The sequence below is a fragment of the Electrona antarctica genome (genome assembly GCF_951216825.1).
Source record: "Electrona antarctica genome assembly, chromosome: 5".
In the NCBI taxonomy this organism is placed as follows: domain Eukaryota; kingdom Metazoa; phylum Chordata; class Actinopteri; order Myctophiformes; family Myctophidae; genus Electrona; species Electrona antarctica.
The window spans coordinates 30,607,263-30,633,583 of NC_136810.1; the positions used below are offsets into that span (position 1 = coordinate 30,607,263).

Below are 26,321 nucleotides of genomic sequence, written 5' to 3' on the forward strand. Positions count from 1 at the left end.
AACAACGCTCAGCTATGTGGCTCAGTCTCTGTTAGCTCTTCAATGAGACAGGCAAGGTTCTGAAAACCCACACTATACTTACTAGTATTTGTTTTAGGACTAGTACTGTAAAGTACTCAATTAAACCAACGCTATTTTTGATCATATTTTACTGGTTTATTCTTCACAATAACCATTCCACTAAATCCATCTGTAAACGCATTTTTTGATTGAATGTATTTATTGTTTCTCAGTGTTGGGACCCTGCAGCATTTGTTTTGGAGTGGTACGTCTGTGATTTTGCTTTGAACTGAAGTTTGGGAACCACAAACAACAGATCTATTTGGGGTGTCGCCAAAAGCCTACTAGAATGGACGTTACTTGATTGCGTGACCTGTTGAGTCAGTCACTCCAAGTATGGACCGTGCATAGCAAGCAGCTTCATATCAGATCAGTGGGAATTATCTGTATTTGGCTGCCGACCCCCATCTGAAAATGTGTTGTTCCAGGGACCCCCCCCTCCCCCCCCCCCCCCCAGAAGCAAATATTTGAGTTAAAAACGTTCGCTCTGAAAGAATATATATTCAAAGATTTGCACCACATTTCACGACTTTTCAAAAATAGCAGATCTACAAGCTCGTAGCGCGGCACTCGATGCCGCGCTATGAGCTTGTAGATCTGCTAATTTGCAATAGCTAAAGTATAAAATAATGCTTAAAACACCAAAAGGGGTTCCCGCCCTGAATGGGTTAATATGTTGGATTCATGTGTCTGTGTATTTTTAGACATTTATATTTAAAAACAATTATTGCACACACATTTGGTGGACCCGTGTAGTAACTCTGAGGACCCCCTATGTTGAAGAGCCTTGTGGTAGATCAGGTTGTAAATGAACAATGCATATTTGATGTAGTATTTCTAATACCAACATAAAATAATCTGCCATATGGTGTACCCACAACCCTCTGAATTACTTGAGCATACACAATCAGTTGTGTTACTTGTGTACATTCCTGTGTAAGCTTACATATATAGGGTTTGGCTGAATAAGGGATGAAAAAATAATGTATGCTACTGTAAGTCTGCCTTGGAGGGACATGTGTCTAAATCTGACTACATTCATTCATTGTCTCCCCACGACAGCGTTATTAGAGTCTATTATGTCATCAGCTGTTAACATCAAAAGCCATTTAAAGGCACATCCCGTTGCTGAAGGCAGTTTACAGACAGGCTGTATACTATGTGCCAGGGGAACGCAGTGTATATATATATATACATATATATATATACACACACAGGCTGTATACTATGTGCCAGGGGAACGCAGTGTATATATATATATACATATATATATACAGGCTGTATACTATGTGCCAGGGGAACGCAGTGTATATATATACTGTACATATATATACAGGCTGTATACTATGTGCCAGGGGAACGCAGTGTATATATATATATATATATGTACAGGCTGTATACTATGTGCCAGGGGAACGCAGTGTTTGTAGAGGAACGGTTGGTTGTAGAAATGAAACCGTTAGATTAAGGAGTCCGATGTGCTGTATGTTTATTGTGTAGATTGTCTTAATTTGTATTTTTCAGCCTCATGCTGGCCGTGGTATTGCCTAATATAGCGAATTAACTTGGCTAAAAGGCATTCAGAAGGTACACCTAGTTAAATGTAGACTATACAACACTGACTAGGACTCCATGCTGTTCATCAATGGGTTGGAAGTCATTGGTAAAAGGCACTCGGATAAATTCATCATGCGGTAAAATGTACTTAAATGATATCGTCAAACCCTCCTGCAAACTTCAGGGTGTCATCATTGCAGGGTTTGTCTTCTAAAGGCATCTTGGGTAGATGAAGAATAATACTCTTAGTTTACCTGCATCTTAAAAAAAGAAAAAAAAAGTAGACACTTTGCCTGAGTTAGAACTCTTCACTTTTTGATGTTGAAATATTCTCAACTGTATTCCTATGTGGGTGAAAGAAAGCCCAGTGCTGCTAGCTCAGTGCTAACCTCAGTCATGAGTCATGACCACTCCTTCTGTGCTATTATGTCTGTCTCTCCTCAACTACTAATGTATAGTTTATTTAGTCCGCAAATCTGTTAAATTATGTTTAGACAAGCAGAGACCAGCCTTTTCACTCAGTTGGTGAGGTTGAGAACTGAACATTCTAATGTTGATTCAACTATTGCTACTGGCTATTTGCAGAAAGACTGGTTGAATTATAGGTTTGTTTACACTTGCAGTATAACTACTTACCGTACTTACTTATATCTATAGTTTACAAGAGATTTGCATGGGGGGGGGAAGCTTATAAAAACTTTGCATGGGGGAAAAGCTTACAAAAACTAACAGGGTCTTGGTCGACTGAGACCAGTCACCAAACGTACAGATCAATTGATTAATCGATGAGGGAATGGCACTAATTCTATCTAATCTATCCCAGGTGGCAGTGCAGTCACTGCACATGTGTCTGAGACTTGCTTTACCGTGTGTGAGTGAGAGTGTGCGTGTGTGTGTGTGTGTGCGCCCACGTGTGCCTCACTCCACTCTTTAATATTCCAGTCACCTTCCATGCAGGCTTTCAGAGCCTTTGCTGTCAGTGGGCCTGTAAATGGTGGGACTGTGAAAAGCACACGTCTCCTGTGAGGACAGAATGGTCTATGGGACAGAACAGCCACAGTGTTGCCATGTCCGCTTATTATAAGCGGACTTCGGGCTTGTTTTTCTGTGAAGTTGCTTGATTTTAAAGTGTAGTTGCTTATTTGGGCTTGCTGCCAAATGTTGTTTAAACCAGTGGCTCTCAGACATTTTCATATCAAGGACACAAATTAATATTTGTCCACAGACTCTTGAAAATAGCAGATCTACAAGCTCCCAACGCACTTGTAGATCGGCTATTTTCAAATAGCCAAGGCATGTACTGTAGGTTGAAAGTGATAATGTAGCCTAGTCACTTCTCGTGGGCTTGTTTTCATAGACCTGGTTGCTTTAAAGTACTTTGTATTTGTATCAGCTGTAGTTAGGGAGCATGGTATGTATTTACACTGACAAATATGCCATTTTGAGCTTGGAAGGAGGCATCAAAAACACACACACACACACACACACACACACACGCTTACTGTCTTCACTTGTTCATTAAAGAAAAGCTTTAATAGCAAGGACCTTCAGGCATCTCTGGGAGGGAAACCTTTAATATTTTTGTATTGAGTAAGTTAACCCAGTTAGACCTGTAGCAGATACTAAAAACGCCTTCTAAATCCTGACAAACTTCAAATATTTATTCAAAAATTACAAAAAAAAACAAAAAATGCGTTTCTATATAGTATATACTGTACATACAGTAGCAACAACCCCAAAGGGGATTCCCAGTCTAAATGGGTTAATTATAAGACAGTGTACGGACGTTTTTGATTCCTTGGTCTGTTCATGTATACAACTGTTATTCAGGTGTGCAAGAGACCTTTGATCTTACAGGGCTTTTCAAATATTATGAACCCTGACTAAAACTCAACCTGGGGACCGGTTGTGTTGGAGGGGGATATGGGCTAACTTTAGTTTTTTGGTAACACTTGCTATGCATTTCATGTCTATAATTCATTCAAACATACTGCATTATAATCCGCTTATAAGTAACTATGCATAATTATAGTTACAAGGACTCTTAAATACTTTATCACTAGTGTTTTCTCAACCAATATGGTCCACTGGTCCATGGCATAATTACCACTGGATTCTGGCTCTAACCTTAATGTACATATTCTAATTTTAAACTATGTTATACAAACCTACAGTATTGTTCTATGTAGACAAGCTTCACAGTGACCTACAGTATTGTTCTATTGTAGACAAACTTCCCAGTGAGTTCTGTGTGTCAAGAGCTGAAAAACCTCCTACTCCAGTCTGTAAGTTTACTTGTTCCGCAGTTTTTACATAGGCCAGTAGTACTAGCAGTATTCAGTATTCTAGTATTCTAGCGCAAACTCTCAGGCCAGCTGCAGTATTCAAACAACACATAGGGAAGTGTTGTGTCATTTCCACATGTCCTCCTCACAAAAGAACAATACGATTTCATCTTTAAGTTTGTAACCTAATAAATAAACAAAGATGAGAATTTTGTCAACATTTCTCTTCGTGTTGTATCCTCGATCAGTTTGAATTGGTTTCTGTCTTTTTCCTGGTGTTGTCGCAGCAGCTGATATGTAAATTCCCATGTAAACCCATCTGTTAAAGAAACTCAAGGGCTGAGGCTCCACAGTGGGTGTTAATCATTTTTACCTCCGTTCTTGTTGCTCTGCCTCCTGTGCAAAGTGATTCAAGCCTTTCCAGGGGCATGTACCTGCTCGCCATATGCCAGACGTGAAGATACTGTCCCAGCGTGCCTTCCGAGGGCAGTCTGGCACTCAGCAGATATGCGTTTCTTTAAAAATAGATGGGAGATGGGGGGGGGGGGATTCCAAATTGTCCCCATCCCCATACAAATAATTACCCAACAATGAAAGAAAGGGAGGAAGGGAAGATGAGAAAAGAGCTGTGGGGCCCAGACTTTGTCTGGCTGCCTGGTGAGGTCGGGGGGGCAGTTGGTTTAGACAAAAGGCTCGATGTATGTTGGATATTAGGAGGGCCCCCGGTGCGCTGAGCTGGAACCACAGAGTTCTGAGCCACCACACCTGATACTGCATATCAGTCTACTGCTCCATCTTGTTACTGTTATCCCTCTCTGTCAATCCTCTGCAACCTGCAGTAGTCTGCCCAAAGGTATCACAACTTCCTCCATTTCTCTTCAATCAGTAGTAACGGCTTGGCATTCTAGTAAACACTGCACCACTACGTAGATCATTTGTCAAGCAGCCAGTCTAAAAAGCAATCTTTATTGTATATATCTTTCACCTACAGTTGTGTAGCCTGCTCTGCCTTAAAAAATATATCACCTTTTGAAGCTACTCCAGCCAAAAGAGACAATGCAAAGTCAATCAGTGGCTAAGGGCAGTTCACCAAGTAGTATCATTAAAATTGAGATTGTTATTCATGCCCGTCTGGTACGGTCTGTTTTTTCCCATCAAAGACATCTGTGTCAGACTGTGTGCCTTTGAACTGTCAAAATGTGGCTGGTGAAACAACTCCAAATTGTGGTATTTGGTGAAGCTGCAGTTGATTGTGGATCAGGTTTGGTTTCATCTTTTGCCCGCCAGTGGTTTTTGTTTTTCATTGATGAAGTTAATGATTTTTTAGGTTTATGTTTGGTTACATTATTTCCAATTTCATAAGCTTTAACCCTGCTTTACCCCTGTTTGCTTGTTTGTGTATGCCCCAATTCTTCATGTGGGAGTGCCGTGCCATGGGCACCTGATCCTGCCCCTCATAGTGGTGAAGCATTTGGCTGTGATCTGCATGACATCCACATGTCGCTCCTGCATTGTGGGAAGGAGATCAGACAAGAAAACAAACAAACAAAAATCTACACATTTACACAGTACCTGAGATAAGATATGATATATACGCAGATGTATACTGTGCATCAATATGGACGTTAGTTAAGGTGCTAGAAGCAGCCGGGTGTAAGCTGTTCATAAACCTGCTGGTGCTGCTCTTGATACTGCATACTGCATTACTGCCCCTTGCCTGTCTGCGGTTTTTCAACAGTTTGTGACTTGGGTGGTGCTTGTCCTTGATGATGCGCTGGGCTTTGACTACACACTGCTTTTTGTACAGTTTTGGAGCACGGGGAGCTCGCCTCCCATTATGCGCTGTGCCGATGACACTATTCACTGTAGGGTTGTCTTTTCTCAGGCAGTGTGGTTTCCATACCAGGCCGTAACACAGCCTTATAGAACGCCTTCAACTAAGTTGTTGTAGTACCCTGAGTATGCGGTGTTCTATACTCCAAACCTCTTCAGGCGGCGAAGCCAGTACAGTCGCTGCTGAGCCTTTTTCTACACGTGCGTGGTGTGTGTCTCCCATTTGAGCTCCTCCTTGATGTGTACTCTAAGGCTGATGCATGTGCTGGCTTATATGACTCCAGCCATCAACATCCTTTTTTTTGCGGCTTTCGCCTTTATTTTATATTTTTTATAGAGAGACAGACAGTAGGCAGACAGGAAATGGGGGAGAGAGATAGGGGAGTGACATGCAGTAAAGGCCGTCGGGATCGGGAGTCGAACCCGCGGCACACTGCCAGACTCTGGCTACCGGCCAAGGTCCCTGGACCGCTGAGCCACGGCCCAGGCCGTTCAACATCCTTAAATTCCATTTGTGTCTGGTGTGAACATACCCGATACACAAAATGGCTCACATTTGAGGTTGAAAGTATTCAGGTATAAACATACTCTGCCAATTAGTTTGTTTTGTTTGAGATTAACATATGTGTCATTTCCACTGAGTGCATTCTTGTTTTCCTCTGTAAATGTTTGGGGTGGAATATATAAATAAAATCACACCCGTGTGAACTGAGTGGTGCAAGGTCTTATATAGCCTGATCAGCTGTGGTCTGACGTAATGTCAGTGACCATAGTAACCATGCTCATTCTTTTGAGGGACAGGTACACAAACACACACACACGGGTACTAACAAAGCCAGTTGTTGGAGTGGTTTGCACCACTCAAAAATGCCCATTTGTAATATTTATATTTCTAGACTTGTGGGGGCCTGTATGCATGTGTTTACTTCCATAGCATGTTGGGTAGCCTCTCCTGCTATAGTGGTCCAAGTGCATTTAGAGATTTCTGTTTTTCTCCCAACATGGCGGATATCAATCAATGGGCCCAGTCACAAGTCCTGTTTACTCTGGGACAGAAGGTACACCATGTATGCTTTCCTTAGACATAGAATAACATGGGCTTAAGGTCAGGCTAACAGTCTTTTCTGTGCGTACTGTAATCTTCTATACAGTAAGGACATAGGGTCGTGTGTGTGTGTGTGTGTGTGTGTGTGTGTGTGTGTGTGTGTGTGTGTGTGTGTGTGTGTGTGTGTGTGTGTGTGTGTGTGTGTGTGTGTGTGTGTGTGTGTGTGTGTGTGTGTGTGTGTGTGTGTGTGTGTGTGTGTGTGTGTGTGTGTGTGTGTGTGTGTGTGTGTGTGTGTGTGTGTGTGTGTGGGGGGGGACATGGTCGTCCAGCTGTGACTGTAGGATACAGTAGTGTCAGCGGACTTTTCTGGCTATTTCACATGAAAGAGCTACACCCTGTTTGAGTCGCAGCACAATGACTTGTTCTTGTTGGATATACTGTATGTTTATTTAGGATTTTAGGGCATTCATTAAATCATTTCATACTTAGGAAACACTCATATAGGACATAAAAAGACAATAATGTAATGACATATAAATGCTATACTATCACTGTAGTTACAGCACAAGAGTCTCATACAAAAATATGCAGACAGTTATAAATCGCATGTGTGGATTAATTCCTAATTCTCCTTGTACTTAGCTGAATGTCATCTCCAATGTTATTTCACATTGAAATCTTGTATCCCCCACTCTCGCAGAGATGCCTTGAATCTGTTGAAGATGTCTCCAGCGCCCACAGCAGCCCCAGCCGTGGCCACCCCGGTCCCTGCTGCCCCGAGTCCTGTTCCCACCCCGACAGCTGCCCCACCCCCCCCAGGAAGCAGACCCAATATACCCCCACTCTCAGTACCTGGGAAGCCAGGAGCACCGGTGAGCGATGAAAGCATTGAAGCCCCGTTATACTATATGGGAGGGTGTTGCACGCTGGAAATGCGATGCTCGCAATGCGGTGCTGTGATGTGTGACACATTGTGAGCTTGTAGCTCTGCTATTTTTGGTGTGTAACACCCGCTTTCAACTAAGTTGTAACTCAGTCTTTACCCTATCCAAAATGGACCTGCACACACTTGTAAGCCCTTCAGGAAATAACGGTTCATATAATGCGGACTTTATACTGGCCATGATGCTGACCATGGTACTGACCATGATACTGACATGATACTGACATGACACTGACATGATACTGACCATGAGACTGAACATGAGACTGAACATGACACTGGCCATGATCATAGGCGCCGGAGGGGGGGTCAGAATGATCTCAATGTCCCTACTATTGGGGAATGACTGGTCGGTCTATTTATTTATTTTCGCTGCCGCTGCATGCTTCTACACAAAAACAAACAGTGACCGTCATGCCATAAGTGACCCCCCAAATAATTATAATATTGTCCCCGCACTTTTTACGTCCTGACGGCGCCACTGACCATGATACTGTTATGATACTGACATGCTTACCATGATACTGATTTATTCCATTATGAACTTTTATTACATTTACACAAGCGAGAAAAAAAAGTTATGCGCTAATTATTTATTACATTATGAGCTGATTATTACATTATGAGTTTTTATTACATTATTTGCCGTTATTACATTATGAGTTGCTACACTGCTCTTAACAAATTGAATTAATTTATAATCTAAAGAAATGACATGGATCAGGGGTTAGTATGAGTGGGTTTATCTGAGGAGAACGATGAAGACAAGGGCCTCCCTCAAGGATTCATACTGTTTCCATACTATTCTTCGCAGCTCCCATCCCCCACTTCTGACATACGTATACAATATTTCTTTGCCTGAGGTGCATAGCAAAACTAATACATTCTTGGTTCATTGCCGATCTCTCTCTCTCTCCACATCCTTTGTCTCCCCACTAATCTGATAACCATATTAATTTATATGATGATGAAGCTAATTAATTGTAAATGTATTCAGCTCTGGGACTCTTACGTCTACTTGCTTACGAGAGGTCAGGTCCTCATGGCAGTGTTGCCTTGTGGATTGGTCCTTATGATTCACTGATTTGCACATGTCAGTATTTTAAAGACAAGCAGAGCTTGTACAAAGATGCTTATCATGCTCTCCACCACTCCAGGGACAGTGTCACTTTCCTGTGCACATGCCTGTTTTGAGCAAAATACAAAATAGGAGAAATACTGTAAAGATCTGCTCTACTTGAGTTCCTTAGAGATACTGAATCATTGTTTGATACACACTCCTGCTGATGTTACGTTTTTAAAGCTCAGTCAAGCAGATACTGTTACGAGTTGCCAGACAGAAATATTCTTCAATGCCCTCTTGACTACCTTGAGTAGTGCAGTAAGCTGAGCTTATTCTTTCAACATCCTGACATCCTTTTTCACTATTTCACTGCTGCCATAGTCCCGTGAACTTTGCTACTGTATTGTGTATGATGACTGTTCCATACGGTTCCATAACATGATTCCTTAAGCCTTGCAAGTCATTGTGTAGCTTCACATATTGATTTCTAGATTGATTATTTTTAAGACTATGTACGTTTAACCCCTCATACACTAATAGCTGTTCAGGTTGAGATATGGACTATCGATTCCAAACAGTAGATGCCATAAATAACCAACCATAAATCAATTCTAACCAATCATTACTTTGTAATGAGTGTGTCAGTTAGGATCCCCCCATCCGCTTACTAAGTGTGAGTGAAACATATATTCCATAAATGATGTTATTGATAACAACTGAGCCATAACATGAGTGTGAGGATAAGCTGACTACTATCCCTTTACCACCTGCAGTAGCTACATTATGTGTTTTTACATTTTTAGGTACAGTATCTATGATGCCCTCACGCAGTGGAGTGTTTTCTCTGAGTTACATGCAGAGTTGCAGACATAACAAAATGCCAGAAGAATCACCCAATTATCTCCCTATTCCCCTTCATGTGGAGAAGCGTGTAGAATGGATATAGCACACAGACCGATAATAAATGTGATCAAAGTACGACGCCTGACCTGTATAGCCCATTAGCACCCACTTTGCCGGTTCCTGCTGCTGTGTGTCAAACTTCCAAACCCATCAACGGCGCTGCCGATAATCATTAACGTTACCACCTTCACTATCTCCTTCTCCCCATCCTCACCATTTACTCTCCCTTCTTAGGGTACTTTCACAGAGATTCCAGCCTCTAACATCCGCCGCGTGATTGCCCAAAGGCTGACCCAATCCAAGACCACCATCCCCCACGCCTACGCCACTGTTGACTGTGACGTGGGGGCTGTCATGCAGCTCCGCAAGGATCTGGCAAAAGGTAAAAGAATCTTTGCTTGGTGGGAGTTTGTATGTACTGATTTTGTACGGATGGATGCACCACAATTTCATGCATAAGGGATAAACATACAGTATACTGTACACATTTACATTCACTTACAGTAAGTCAACATTGAAGGTGCCATGAAAACAGAAACGGGGGAGAGGCTAAATTAAAATGATGAATATGCCTAAAGGTTTTTATTTTACAATACACACAGTGTGTGTTTATGACCAATCTACGCCCTGTGGAAATATAGACATCATTTTAAATTATGAATATGACTAAAGGTTTTTTACAATACACAAAGTGTGTGTTTATGACCAATCTACAACCTGTGTAAATATAGACATAATTTCAAATCCAATGCACAGACCGCCATTGATGTACATATGATCATTGTTTTCGGTGTTTTCGATAGAAGGTGCTTTTCCGCAACCTGTGAGTTAATCTATGGCTTCCGGATCAGAGGACAACGGGGGGAAAAAACGTGAACACCGGTTTAGCATAGTATTATAGGATTTATAAAAAAAAATACATTTTCTCTGCTTTCTGTTCCCAGACAGCATTTTTGGTGAAAACAAGCTATATTCAACCGGCAATAACTAAAGAACAGAAAGTCACGGAAACACACTTTCTTCCCACGATGAATGCAGACACTCTCCTCTTTCTTTTGAGATATTTGATGTTTACATATAGAACAAGATATTCTGTGGGTCTTAAAATATTAGTAAAATGCTGGCAGTGTGTGCAGACTGTTCTAGAGAATCTCTGGCAGTTAATGAGTTTTAACTTACCTGCCAGAATGGCGGCGTCAACAAAAGCAATGTTGGTCAAGTCACGTGCCGTACAGCGCTCTATATTTGGTGGGAATTTATTTTCCAGGAAGGTGCAGATGTCATGGTTCTCACATGACTCATTCCACAAACTAAGGAGAAAATAGTTTCACTCTAGGTATCGTATTGTTCATGTCTTCTCAGCCAAGGTAATCATTTAGCTGTGGTTCAGAGTGTGGCCAATGGATGCTCCTTTCTGCACTCTTGATTACATCAGCACAGTGGGGAATGTTGCCCGCTAAATGACAGTGACCGTTTCAGGCTTATGAAGTAGAGGCCGATGAGGTCAGATTTTTGGGTGAAATGCCGATCCGGATTTTGGGAGAGTCCGAGTCCGTGGATTCCCGATGTTTTGACTGATATTTTGTGAAAAATAGAGAAATTACAATGCATTCTTTTCACTTAAGCCCTATTCACAAATCAAGCTACACTAATCCGAGAGGATGGCCATGGAGTTCAAGTCAGCTTTGCTCTGGGGCTCACAGCACACACAAGCTCTAAAGACTAAAATAGCCAATCTACAAACTCACAACATAAAAAAATGATAACAAAAAATTATCTGTCAGCTCGCTCCCCTAGGTGCCATGACGTAATAAAACGATACTAATTACGGCATGGCTTCCATGTGGATCTCAGACTTAATTTTGCTAGTCTATGACATCAGTCATCTAGTCATCAGTACTGTCTATGGCTGTCGCGATTACACGTTTAAGTTGACGACTAATTGTCACACTAATACTTGCAATCAACGATTCAATTCTGATTTTGGCATTGGAAATTGGAACATTATGAATAGAAATTACATTTCTCTTTGCCTTTTAGGCTTCGTAGTGACGGTGCACAGGGCAGATATGACAAATTACTGGCATTTTTATGAATTTTATACTTAAAAAAGGTAGATAATTGTGACAACAATTTTCAATTTAACAATTTTGGCATTTTTGCAGACCCTCTTAATCCAGAGCAATTTACAGTAAGCAAGAACAAAAACATGGTAATTCTTCAATTACATCATATCATATGTAAGCTAAGAACCCAATAGTGGAATATCCTACTATAAATGCGCTACGTGTGTGTGTGTGTGTACGGTTGCAATGTATATCTAGGTGTGGTGTGAAGTCTAGTAATTTACCAGTGTGCCAGTTAGTGTCTTCCTCATTTCCTTGGCTTTACGCTCTGGTACTTCCCCATTCTCACTTCACAGTTCCTTCCAATTACAGTAAATACTAGACTAACCGCTCAGCAATCCACAGCTGCTTGTGTAAGAGCCAAAAGGATGTAGTGGCCGTTGGATGGGTATTTTTGGTGAAAGGATAGTGAAAGGGAACGGTTTGGCCATGTCACCACAAAGTCTGCAGAGGTTAAGAGTTTCAGTTTTTATTCGAACGTCAGTCATTTAACCTCTTGAATGTTTATACTCAAAATATGTTGCATCACAGCATGTATTGCTCTTGTAGATCTGGTGATTTTGGCAATTTTTATTTTCTAAATGTTTACAAAATTTTGCCTACTGTATTATGACATGCCCAAAATAGTTGAAAGTGGTTAAATTAGAGGGCTCATGTATTACTCATTTAAACAATATTTAATTAATCAATCTCATCTAATAAGTTTGCTTTTGCTCATGATAACCTAATAAGCCTGCTTGTAGCTGACATTAATTCAATTAACGTAATGTTTATCTTGCTTAACAAGCCAGCAGCGCAATGTGCATGAGTTACATGACGTTTCAAACACTCACTGTCTGTCACAATCATCTTTATAGATTAATAGATATAGAATTCGCTCTTTTGAGCTGATTTATACTTGGTTGCACGACATGTCGCCCACCGGAAAATAGCAAATCAACAATAACAAATCTTATTGTAAAATAAACTTTCGAGTCCTGTGAACCCAGTAAGAAACTTGTTTGAGTTGTCCATTCTAATATGTCCTACCAACCAATTTACCACAATTTCCAATATTATAGTGATGCTCTTCAAAGTAGTGAGCTTCTTTTCTTTATAAGAAACCATTCTCAATGATTCACATACTAGGGAAATGAAGTTAAAAGCAAACCTCAATGGAATCTATTCATCATGCTCTGATGAAGGCTCAAGGCTGAAATGTGTTTGCTGCCTGTTATGACAAAATAAAAAATAAATGTAGATTTTAAGGAGAAATCTTTAATTTGGAGTGTCACTATTTAAGTGTGTTTTTTATAGTATTGACTGTAGCTGAGTGTGTACCCATAGCCACTGGAGGTAATCAGAGGAAGTGCACACATTTCAATGGAATCTCCCACGTTCCAAAAGTAGCTAGTTGAAAACAATTCTTCATCATAAAAATGGCTTACTGTAAGTGAGACTAGAATTACACATTTTATAATGTTCTAATTTTTTCCACACAATTTCAGTAACAAGACTACTTGCGGTGGTGTGGTGTGGGTGGCCAGTATTGAGGGCTGGCTGGCATAGCTAAACCGCTGCAGTAGTAGTCTTTGGCAATCATGTGATACTTTGGCAATCATGAGTGTTTCTCCTATACATTGTACTACAGATTTGTAACAATCTGGGTTTATATGGTATGGAACTCTTATCACATGGAACTATTTTAGTTCCATGTGATAGAGGGGTCAAAGAAATAGGTCAACAATACAAATGATGCTAGTTTGTATTGTTGACCTAGTTTGTAATTTGTGGCCCCAGTGCCCCCCACAAAATGACCGGAACTACTTAATATTCACCAAAACCATAGCACTGTGGCGAACATCTCTTTGTGTGGAACCAGCCTGTTTTTACTTGGGCCTACCGTAGTATTAGTGTTATGCAGATGTACAATAGCAGATGTACTACAACCTCACAATGTGTCGTGCTGTAACATGTTGTGAGCCTTTTAGTTCTGCTATATTCAGTGCACGTCACCACCGTGAAAACCCGGCTTTAATGCCCAAGTAATCCTGAAAGAAGCTAACTTTAATAAGACTGTAACACTGTTCATTTGCAATAGTCTGTCATGGTCAGGCGGGTGCTGGTGATATTTATTAATTTAGAAATTACATTTTTCCCACATCCGACTGTTTTCCGGAAAGGGAAATAATCCTATTTCGTCACATATAAACTCACATACAGTCATGTCTTTTCCTTCAGGTCATATTGCAGCCTACAGTATATCACAACATACCAAATTGATCAGCCCTGGACCAGGAACTACATTAGATCTTTAATTAGATTCACAACCTTTGTCTGCCTTTTCTTTCCAGAACAGATCAAAGTGTCCGTCAATGATTTCATCATCAAGGCAGCTGCTGTTACTCTTAAAGTAAGTAAAATGTGTGTTATGTAAACGTGTGTGGGTGTGTGGGTGGGACGGCCACTTCGCTCTCTGTCTTTGACTTCACCAATCTCAGCTTTGGAAATGGTACCAGGGCTGACGCCAGGGGTAGAGTGGCCGGTAGAGTGGCTGGATGGGAACAGAGGTTCCCAGTTCGCTCCCAGGCTCCCCCAGAGTTGGTGTCGAAGTGTCCTTGATCAAGAGGCTGAACCCCTAACACATTTCGAGCCATAATCGTATATTTATGTTTTATAAAACCCTTCCCTTTAATGCCTCATATAAATGCACCATTTACAGTACCATAATGCTGCAACTCTGCGCTGCTTCCACTTGCCCTATTGCACGAGCCTTTTTCAGAATGGACAAACGACGAAACGTGAAATCTTTCCATACACAAACTAATAGTGTTAATAGTGTAATAACCCTAATAGCCTAATGTGCCAAATTTGGCACATACCTAAATTTATATATTTTGTTTGTGCTAAATTCAAATTGAGTATCTCAACTTAATATAGCATCTGATTGATGTCAGAAACACAAAGAAATGATTTATTTTCATCATTAGAAAATAATTCAGTCCAAAAGGGGTTACGTTTGCCAAATACTTTATAATTAGTATTAGTATTTGCTCATCCCTAACTTTCTTTACATTTATGATGTTACAGACAGTATATCTGATAATCTCCCTATTGTATTCTGTCCTGGTCATTTATGTCCTTCTGTGCCTGTAGTCCTGGGTCCTGTAGTGGAACTAATAGGATTTAGACGTGTTTTTTTCAAGCAGCAGTATTCCATCACAAAATTTCACGCCACCTGTAGCCAATCTGCTGTCGCCCGCTTCTCAAATGCATGTGTATTTATCAACTGGTGGCAGAAGCCATGACACTGTGAGACAGCCCTAACAATCGACTTAGATCTGCAGTTGATTCTGTCCTTTTTTCTGACACTTGATGCAATTCTTAGGAAACGAATGCCTTGCTTCCCCTAGCAGACAGATTTTCACAGATTTACCTCTTACAGAAAGACAACGGGGGAGAAGCGGAAATATGAAGTGCATGCCTATTTTACGTCCTGACTTTCTCACATTGTCAAAAAGAGTATTTTGATTTTAGGCTGAGACAGATAAATGATGGACAAGGCCCTCTGGTTATTTCATTATTACATCTAGTCTAGTGATGCCACAGCAGAATGTCAGGGACAATATAGTGCCCACCACTTATTTCTGCCCCCTTCTTGTCGTGCAATACTGGGTCTCTGACAAAGACTTACATATCAGCCTTAATCTATAACATGTGCCCGAAACGAGTGTCTGACATGGCTCCGATGCATTTTCTGATAGTGGTCATAGGAAATGACATGGTTAGGTTGTACTTTGCAGCATTATGTAACTGCATTAGAGCTTTGGTTCTGCTTTTAGCTTTTCAGTTCTTTTTTTTCTCTGCCTTTTTCTTTTAAATCTTCATGTCTGGCATTAACGGTTGGGTTGACGTTTGATCTCTCACCCTAGGAGATGCCGGAAGTGAATGTGACCTGGTCCGGGGAGGGCCCCCAAGCACTTGATTCCATCCATATCAGCATCGCCGTCGCAACAGAGAGGGGCCTCATCACTCCCATCATCAAGAATGCTGCAGACAAAGGGGTTCAGGAGATCTCGACCAATGTCAAGGTCAGAACAACTGTAGTCTTGTATAATTACAAGGCTGAAGCAAAGAAAAGTGTGTGTGTGTGTGTGTGTGTGTGTGTGTGTGTGTGTGTGTGTGTGTGTGTGTGTGTGTGTGTGTGTGTGTGTGTGTGTGTGTGTGTGTGTGTGTGTGTGTGTGTGTGTGTGTGTGTGTGTGTGTGTGTGTGTGTGTGTGTGTGTGTGTGTGTGTGTGTGTGTGTGTGTGTGTGTGTGTGTGTGTGCGTGCGTGTGCGTGTGCGTGTGCGCGCGTGCGTGCGTGCGTGCACGTTTTCATGTCATGGCTCGTGGGAGGCTAGGCTAGACTGTGTGTGTGTCCAGAGCTAATCTCACAAGCCGCTCGAACAATCGCCACCAGATACGATACGATAAAAGAAAAAACAATTTTATTTTGTACACTGCCAGTACCAGTAGGCCCACTTAGATTTTTTAAAATAATTACCTTAAATCTTATAGTCATGGTGGAAGTGCAGATTCATTAATTCAGATGAATGGAGCCACCGAGTGAATCACTCAAGATAAACACATTTTTATTTAGTTTATTTACATGAGGGAAGAGAGTTTCTAATGAATGAATCAGGAATCATCTTAAAGGTGTAGGGAAACGGAAATGGTGGGCCTTTTATTTTGAAGTTTCAGCTTGAAACGCTGTCTCTGAAGTTTCTGAACCAATCTGAGCGTCGCATCCCTCCAGGCCATGGGAGAGGAAGTATCTCACGTGCATGTCGTTTGTAAACAAAGTGACAGAGAGACGTGAGGCAAAGCCAGGGGATTATTTCTAACCTATACACAACCTATATACATATTTTAGCGTGATGATTAAGTTTAAAATGAGTAATACACTGTGGATGTCATCTTGAATGAGATTAAAAATTGAGTAGTTCTTTAATCAAAACCAGCTGTGGAGGAGGACATGTGAAGCATGGGAATCAAACTGGTGAGCTTCGTTTTTATTGGCTTTTATTGATGTGGGCCTCGACACGTCATCACGCAGCACGTTTTCGTTTTCGGGAAGTAATTTAAAAAATAGTTTTATGGACTTTTGATATAAAAACACACAGAAATGAGAATTTGCCCATTTTCTTTGGCATCCATTGCCAAATAAAACTTTAAAGGTTTACAGGTGTAAACAGTGTTCCCACTTCCCACATTCATGAAACTGATGCTGAAAAAAATTCAGCATCAGTCTACTCTACTGCAATGTAGGCATTGGAGCAACTCTGATGTATTTTTTTATTAAGGTGCAAAAGGGGACCATGTTTTTGATGTGAATGACATCTTCATGAGGTCCTGATAAAAATGAGTTGCTCCAGCCCAGTGCCTTCTTCTTACCTCTGTTGACCCCTGTCCTTCTCCTGTGATGCACCGGACCGGCTGCCCAAACATACCTGGTTGATGGTCCTTCTAGTATACCATTCTTTAAACAAAAGGTCACTTTCACTGGTATAATCCAGTAAGGTTCATGAGGAAAAGCAAAAGTACAAGACCAGCCTGATGACAGGTGGCGTCATGCCTTGTTCAACAGTCTGATGGTAGATGGGTGGAAGCTGTTCATAAACCTGGTGGTCTTACCCTTGATACTACTGTAGGCCTCCTTGCCTGGCCGTAGGCGTTGTAGGTGTATATTAACAGTTTGTGGATGGGTTGGTGCCTGTCCTTGATATTAAACGTTGATGATGCGCTGCTGAACTTTGACTACCCACTTCTTGTACAGTTCTGGAGCGAGGGGAGCCCTCCCATTATGCGCTCTGCCGACTGCACCACCCATTGTAGATTTGTATTTTCTCTGGCTGTACAGTTTCCGTACCAGGCAGTAATCCAGATTATTATAAAATAATCATGTAAGATTATCCTGTAGTGTGTGATGCAGATGCTATCAGATTTCAGATCGTGTAGTAGAACATCAAACGGTAAAATAAATGTCAGATAATATGCACGTCTCAGTTGACTGGCAAAATAGCGCCACCTACTGCTTATTGAATATCTCCCAAGAAGCGCATTTTATCAATGGATGGAAACAAGAAAAATACGCTTTTCTTTTTTCGAATTACTTACTTACTTGCTTCCTATTTTCGAAAATGTGATGGAAAAGCACGAAGCAAGAAGGTTGAGTCATGTGAGTCATGTGTGGCTGTGCTGTCATTCGTGTACGTGCAGTGTTGGTTTTTAATCTGCACTCATTTCCTTCTTGTACAACACAGACATTTTGTTCCCTTTCTGTCTACTTCAGCTGTACTTTGTACAGCCTGCAATGCAATTTGTGGGTAAGAAAAGAAAAATCCCATATCGGCCCATCCAAAAAACCTTTCCATTTAAATTGGATTTTATTTAGATATTTATTTTCCCCTTCTGCAGCATTTATAATAGATACAGGATTGAATCCTGATTAAGCCCGGTCACACTGTCTCACTTGGTATTGTATCTCTCGCAGTCATCAATGATATGACATTTCCAGAGAGGTTAGTGTGCAACTGCAGATAACCCTTTCAGTGAAATATGGTTATAAGCCACTGTGTTTTTCAATGGGTTGTGTGCAGTTTGTTGGCAGTCTGTGTTGTACTGCATGTTGTTGTCATTGCATTGAGCTGAGCAGTGCTGTTACTGTACGTGTTTATGACAAATTACCCCTTGGGACAATAACGTCTAACCTACCAGTAGTCACTCAGAACACACAGACGAGCATTGTGGCGAATACTCAAAATAGTACCTTTTGGCTTTCTTTTTTCTTCTCATCCGTCAGAGCATCTACAGTGGTCATACATTAGTCTATTTTAAAAAAGACCAAAATATAGTTATAGTGGCGTACAGTACGTAATGATACAATGGTGCTGTCATGTCTCTGACCGATCACTTAGTAGTCATTGGTCCGACCTCCCGTTAGTCAGACCATTACTAACACTATCCCAAACCCTAACCTACAGGAAGCCATGGGTGATTTTTTAACCCGCAGCACGGATTACATTTAACCCGCCACACATGTCGGGAGCCACGGGTGAGTCTTAACCGGCCACGCAGGTCTGACTAACGGGATGTCTGACTTATGGGCAGTCCCCGTCTACAGTGTTTTCATGTCACCTTTTGGTATCACCTCAGCTCACTTGTTGTAAACTCAAAAGAAGTACCATTCTAGGTGCTAAGCACAACTTTTTGCAGATGGGAAATCAAAATGGCGAGTAGAGCCAGGTCGAGTCGTTACAATGCAGTAAATTAGTTGTGGTCCACTTTTAAGCCTCTTACTGCTTCCTGACAATATGACGTCTTGAAGGTCACACACACACACAAACACAGGTACGCATTCAACACATGTGATAGAAGCCTGTGCCGAGATTCCTGCACGCTTAAGCCTTCAAAGTGACTTGCCATGCAGAGCCTTGAGGGGAATTATGCTGCAAGCTTACAGTTAACGCAAGTTTCACTTATCACTCTGTAATTGAAAACAACATGCCGTGTAGCTGAAGCATTGAATGCTCACTGTTAACTTTGCCAGCCACGGGTAGATGGATTGTTTTTCTACTTGGCGGGCTTATCTTAAATATGCCCGCCATGCCCCATACTGTCTCCATGATTTTCTCATATCGTTGCTGTTGGGCAGAAAACTTGAATCTCCATATGCCCTAATTCGTCGTACCAGTGTGTCGTGCAAAAGTAGTGAAATTCCCGATGTGATGCATTGCTGTGCGTATTTCTGGAAGATTTTGAAAGTGGGTCTGTGGGTTTTATAAATATTTAACCACTACTCCATGTCCTGAAAAGTAACCATATCGAACTCATAAGGCCCCCCCGACAGCGGCAAGGTTTTATAGCAGCACCTCTTACATTAACCTTAAACTTACAATTCCACTTCCACACTATACATGCATGAGGCAATAACTACATTTTGCACTCTTGGAAATTAGGAAAGATGTGTCAAGTTCATTATTCCAATCTATGCGCCAGTGGCATATTGATTCAGATACTGCAAGTGATTTATAGAAGCGGTTTTGGTTTTCTCATAAAGAGCCGATGCGTCAGAAAATAAACTTATATTCTGAGTCGTGTCAACTCCAATTTTATTTGATGAATAGCACTGTCTGATAGATCCAATCTCTGTCTGGGCTTAGTGTCAGGCCGGCGTGTAATCCTTTATGCACCCCTATAGCCAATCACATTTTAACCACTTAAACCCTCTAGACATAATGAAACGGTCCTGAGTTGGCTGTGTACTTCAACCGCTTTTTTTTTAAAATAGCTGATCTACAATCTCACAGCGCATCACGTTGCGCAGCTTTGTGAGCTTGTTTGATCTTCTATTTACCCCCACACCAACCATGATGTGGAAGCTGCGGTCCAAGAGGTTATTGACAGACCTCCAGGGTGACTAGCGTACTGGCCAGATTTGGTATGAATGCTGTTACACAGGAGAAATCACGGCGTTGATCTGGAGCCCATTTTGCCGCTGTGGGCTCCAATTCTCTAGCATGGACCTCAGAGTGACTCATAGTGACTTCTCTGCTTCGCAGGCATTGGCCCAGAAGGCCAGAGATGGGAAGCTATTACCTGAGGAATACCAGGGAGGCTCATTCAGGTAAGCTTCACTTCACCGTTTATGACCTACTTAGTGACATCAGGCCTCTGGGAATGCAGTATCATGCCCATTCCAAATGCATTTTTGCTTTTCATTCTCCAATGACAAAAAAGGAGCATAGGGAATATTCTCTCTTTAGCATCTTTAATCCGGTTTCACAAGCTTACTATATCATTTCCTGTGAAGCTAAGTGCGCTCCTGATAAGAGGGCAGTCATAAACGACGCCATTAGGAGTTATAAATCCAACCTCGCAGATAGTCTATTTATAATGCATATTCAACATTTCATGGAAGCATGCATATGTTCTCGGCTGTGACGAGGACCATCAATTACCATGCCATCCATTGCAGCAGAGTGAAAGGGAGGCTTTTCTCAACTCATTAGAATTAATGGTGTCATTTAGACATAAATCAGGTTTTTGTGTCGGGAGGAGGACAGCGAATTCCTTTGTCTTCTTGGGGATGTACGCGTACATCCTTTTTTCCTATAATTTCTCTTTCCCCTCTTCATCCTCTTGGGCTAACATTCTCATTAAGGCACTGCCCCCAGGTCATTATCACTCACAAAACACAGAGATTGGGAGTCTGATTTACTGAAGCTGTGTTAATGTGAACACGTCAGTGCACTGTCTTTAATTTACACACTGTATTCACTAGGCTTTTTCTTTGTAGACATAGCAGCCTTTTAGTTATTTTGCTTCTACTCCACATCTCTCTATCCTTCAGTAATCCTCTATAAATTAGTGTTTCATTATTACAGATGGATGCAGCATCACTAGTACTGTATGTCTCCTTGCTTAGTTTTATGCATGTCCTCTACTGCTCGGCTTGACTAATGATGTCATGCCTGTTATCTCTTCTTCCTTCCGCCCATCCCCCCCCCCCCCCCCCCCCCCCCCCCCGTTGCGGCAGTATATCTAACTTGGGGATGTTTGGCATCAGCGGCTTCAGCGCGGTGATCAACCCCCCCCAGGCGTGCATCCTCGCCATCGGTTCGTCCCGGGCCGAGCTGCGGCTGTCCGAGGACAGCCAGAGCGTGCGCTCGCAGCAGCTGATGACCGTCACCCTGTCCAGCGACGGGCGGCTGGTGGACGACGCGCTGGCGTCGCGCTTCCTCGTCAAGTTCCGAGCCAACCTGGAGCACCCAGAGCACATGGCCCTGGCTTGAAAGGGAAATGGGGAAAGAGTGGGATAGAGCGAGAGAGAGAGGGATCACTAGAGAACAGTGATGCGAGAAAGAATATGTGAAACACCTCCATCATTTCATGCTTGCACTAGCAGAGGTCTTAACACGGTTGATATTCATTCATGTCAACTATTAACTTTGTTTGGATACGTAGTACTCCTGCCAGAGCTCTGAACGAGTTACTGGCATTACAACTGGAGTTGGTCCCCCGGGCGCTGCACTGTGCTCTCTGCTCACTGCTGCTACTGTAAGTAGTTACGATGGGTCAATGCAGAGGACAAATTTCCCCATGGGGATACGAAAATATAGCTTAACCTTAATTAAAGGTTAGCTGGGGCTACCTTGTTCATACTGTAAGTACTGTACACCGCCGTTTGCTTTTGAAATATAATCTGCAGGCTTTGTGATGGAGGTGTTGAATCAAACTGCTATTAGAGTGCTGGAGGTCTAGAGCGTTATCTCAACTGTGAATGAGTCAGAGTTAAAGTAACGCTCCAGATTTGTCTGTGTAGGAGTCATGCGCTGGCCAAATGTTACCAAGAGGGAAGTGGTGTATCAGGGTGTTTCCCACGCCCTGTCATATACCACTTCCCTCTAGCATAGCAGGGTGTTGCCCACGTAGTGGGACACGTGTCCATTTGTAATGACAGCTATTCTAACACACCAATGTTTGTAAATATATATATATACATATAAAGTACTTATTACTGTTCAGGAGTCCTAATTTTAAATCCCAGTACATCTGCTTTATGTCACTGAGTTCACATCCCAGACGCCACTGTAAACACTTCTTTGTATATTTGTCAAAAAGGCAGCGGTTCTCAACCATTTTCTAGATCAGGGCCCATGTTTGCGGCCCACCCATCTGACCACTTAACACTGCAGCCGTCCAGCTGCAATATCCTCGCGGCCCACAGGTTGAGAATCGCTGGTCTAAGGCATAAATGACTGGCGGGGGATGGACACGTGGGGATATTCCCACACTTGTTGTGCTTCTAGGATATGTATTCTGCTGGATTTAAAACAGAAACAATTTGTATGCATTCTTTCAAATTCTGTGTTCATTGTTCATGTTATGTTCTAACTTATTTAAAATGGAAAGATGACACCCTCCGATGAAAAGATAATGTATGTTAATGTGTGTGAAACAAACCAATAAACCAGGCGTTGGTTCCTTTTGACGCCAGTATCCATCTTTTATTTTAACCCATTCTGGGCCTGGGTCGTGGCTCAGCGGTCCAGGCACCTTGGCTTGTAATCCAGTCTGTCAGTGTGCCGCGGGTTCGACTCCCGATCCCGACGGCCTTTACTGCATGTCACCCCCCCATCTCTCTCCCCATTTTCCTGTCGGCCTACTGTCTGTCCCTCCATAAAAAATATAAAATAAAGGTGAAAGCCACAAAAAAATAAAACATTTAACCCATTCTGGACAGGAACCCCTTTTGGTATTTTAAGCATTATGTTATACTTTAGCTCTTGAAAAATAGCAGATCTACAAGCTCAAGATTTGCTCAATGTGGTGTAAATCTTTGAATATATATTCTTTCAGAGCGAACGTTTTTAACTCAAATCTTTGCTTCTGGGTGGTCCCTGGAACAACATAGTTTCAGATGGGGATCGGGGGCCAATTTCATATATTTTGACATGAAAATGTTTGAGAACCACTGACATAGAAACATCAAAAAACTGATTTAGAAGACATTTGTAGAATGTGTTCTCGGGCGGAATGGGTTAATTCGGAGACATCCACACAGTCCTTTAACCACGCTACATGCCACCTCACTATGGAACAGCCACTAATACAGCCATGCTACATGCCACCTCACTATGGAACAGCCACTAATACAGCCATGCTACATGCCACCTCACTATGGAACAGCCACTAATACAACCACGCTACATGCCACCTCACTATGGAACAGTCACTAATACAACCACGCTACATGCCACCTCACTATGGAACAGCCACTAATACAGCCATGCTACATGCCACCTCACTATGGAACAGCCACTAATACAGCCATGCTACATGCCACCTCACTATGGAACAGCCACTAATACAACCACGCTACATGCCACCTCACTATGGAACAGTCACTAATACAACCACGCTACATGCCACCTCACCATATGGAACGGCCACTAATACAACCACGCTACATGCCACCTCACTATGGAACAGCCACTAATACAACCACGCTACATGCCACCTCACCATATGGAACATCCACTAATACAACCACGCTACATGCCACCTCACCATATGGAACATCCACTAATACAACCACGCTACATGCCACCTCACTATGGAACATCCACTAATACAACCACGCTACATGCCACCTCACGATATGGAACATCCACTAATACAACCACGCTACATGCCACCTCACGATATGGAACAGCCACTAATACAACCACGCTACATGCCACCTCACTATGGAACAGCCACTAATACAACCACGCTACATGCCACCTCACCATATGGAACAGCCACTAATACAACCACGCTACATGCCACCTCACCATATGGAACAGCCACTAATACAACCACGCTACATGCCACCTCACCATATGGAACAGCCACTAATACAACCACGCTACATGCCACCTCACCATATGGAACAGCCACTAATACAACCACGCTACATGCCACCTCACCATATGGAACAGCCACTAATACAACCACGCTACATGCCACCTCACTATGGAACAGCCACTAATACAACCACGCTACATGCCACCTCACCATATGGAACAGCCACTAATACAACCACGCTACATGCCACCTCACTATGGAACAGCCACTAATACAACCACGCTACATGCCACCTCACCATATGGAACAGCCACTAATACAACCACGCTACATGCCACCTCACCATATGGAACAGCCACTAATACAACCACGCTACATGCCACCTCAAGATATGGAACAGCCACTAATACAACCACGCTACATGCCACCTCACCTTATGGAACAGCCACTAATACAACCACGCTACATGCCACCTCACGATATGGAACAGCCACTAATACAGCCACGCTACATGCCACCTCACGATATGGAACAGCCACTAATACAAATACAGATGTGTCTGTGTCCATATGTATTTAATTGGCATGGAAAGCAAGAGATTATATAACGATTATACCGTGGATGCCAATTAGGCTAATTTGCTGGGCAGAGAATACGGTGGGGTCCCTCCTGACAGATGTGTGTGCTTTAAGTGTGCGTTGAGCAGCTGTTTGCTTGTGTGCAAAGCACTGGTGGGGAAATCATACCCTACATAAACACTACCACACCATGGTGCCGTTTCTTACACGGGCAAAGAAGATGTGATCACTTGGAAGGGATCCAGAAGAATCAGTCTTGGAATTTGTCACAATATTCATTTAATTTAATTTTATATTCTGCACCTCTGTTGCAATGATGATTTTTTTATTTTACTACCAGGGTATGGCCTGGTAGTATCCTCTTCAATGCTGTCTCATCCCTCAGCATTTAGCCCCTCCTATGCCCAGCTTTGTGTATCTGTGTGTACCACAGAAATTATTTGATTGGCTGAGCACGGAATGTGATGTATGATGATGTATGATATAAGAGCGCCCCTCACTTCACACATGTGATTTTAGACATTTAAACATTTTTGCCTGTAATGAAACAACCAAAATATGGACGTCAGGTTGAAAGTGGTAAGCTGTTGAGAGAAGATTTGAGACCTTTTGTGAATATATGAATTGATTATGGTGAGTGATGACAATGGAAACTTGGAAAGGAAGGAACACACATGCAAAGAACCGGAAGTACGTTAACATGGTGACCATGACTAGAGCCTAAGTTTCCCGCCTTGTTTCACAGTAACGCTGAATTACTGCCTGACGAGCAGCTTTCCAACAACCGTTACACTGTTGCAGTGTGTGGCTTTACACGCACTCATACACACAATACAACCACATTTCCATTGATGAGGTGAAAGAACATTGTGTACTTGTCTTTAGAAGACTGCGACGGTTGCTTTGGTAGCAGATAGAGATGTGTGCATTCAGTGTTGGAGAGGGAGGTGGGAGATGGGCAGGGGGGCCCAAGGGGCGTACAGGCAATTGGCACAGCAAAGCCGCTTTCTACAGTATGCCTACTGTTCTTCTAGTCGTTTACCCACACCCTCACACATACACGCACCTCTTCCACTGTCTCCCCAGTTACCAAGGGAATTATTGTATTTTTGAGGGTCGCTAGCCCCTCCTATACAGCTTTAATGTTTGTTGTCTGAACAAACATTAAAAATCACACCCGTGTGAAGTGAGGGGCGCTAATATATTAAAGTCTAACTCATGTTGATTAGGTGATGTAATGGTGATGTAAAACAAATGGTGCCAACACAAACATTAAATGCCATTAACAATAGAGACAATATGACGTAAATTTTCCCTTCATTCCCTTCAATAAACGGAGAATTGGCCAATAAGGGACCACCATTCTTGATGATGATGTACGATGATTAGAGCGCCCCTCACTTCACACGGGTGTGATTATTTAATCAAGGCACTGTGCCCCTGTACAATTAAAACTGTGAATGGAATTACAATGTAGTGATGTGCCCTCCCTGATTATGTAAAATAACCAGACACATTTAATATCTTATTATGCAAAATATATATTTTTGTAATTGA

General features: G+C 42.2%; 1 protein-coding gene across 1 annotated transcript in view; it reads left to right on the top strand.

The window, feature by feature from the left end:
* The window catches only part of pdhx (pyruvate dehydrogenase complex component X), a 43,405-nt gene extending 20,577 nt beyond the window's left edge, over positions 1-22,828 (top strand). The window contains exons 6-11 of the mRNA XM_079502463.1: positions 7,481-7,652; positions 9,924-10,071; positions 14,149-14,207; positions 15,727-15,885; positions 20,397-20,461; positions 21,374-22,828. Coding sequence (XP_079358589.1) covers positions 7,481-7,652; positions 9,924-10,071; positions 14,149-14,207; positions 15,727-15,885; positions 20,397-20,461; positions 21,374-21,629 — 859 coding nt within the window. The 3' untranslated portion in view covers positions 21,630-22,828. The remainder of the gene's footprint in view (positions 1-7,480; positions 7,653-9,923; positions 10,072-14,148; positions 14,208-15,726; positions 15,886-20,396; positions 20,462-21,373) is intronic.
* The last annotated feature ends 3,493 nt before the right edge of the window (positions 22,829-26,321 follow it).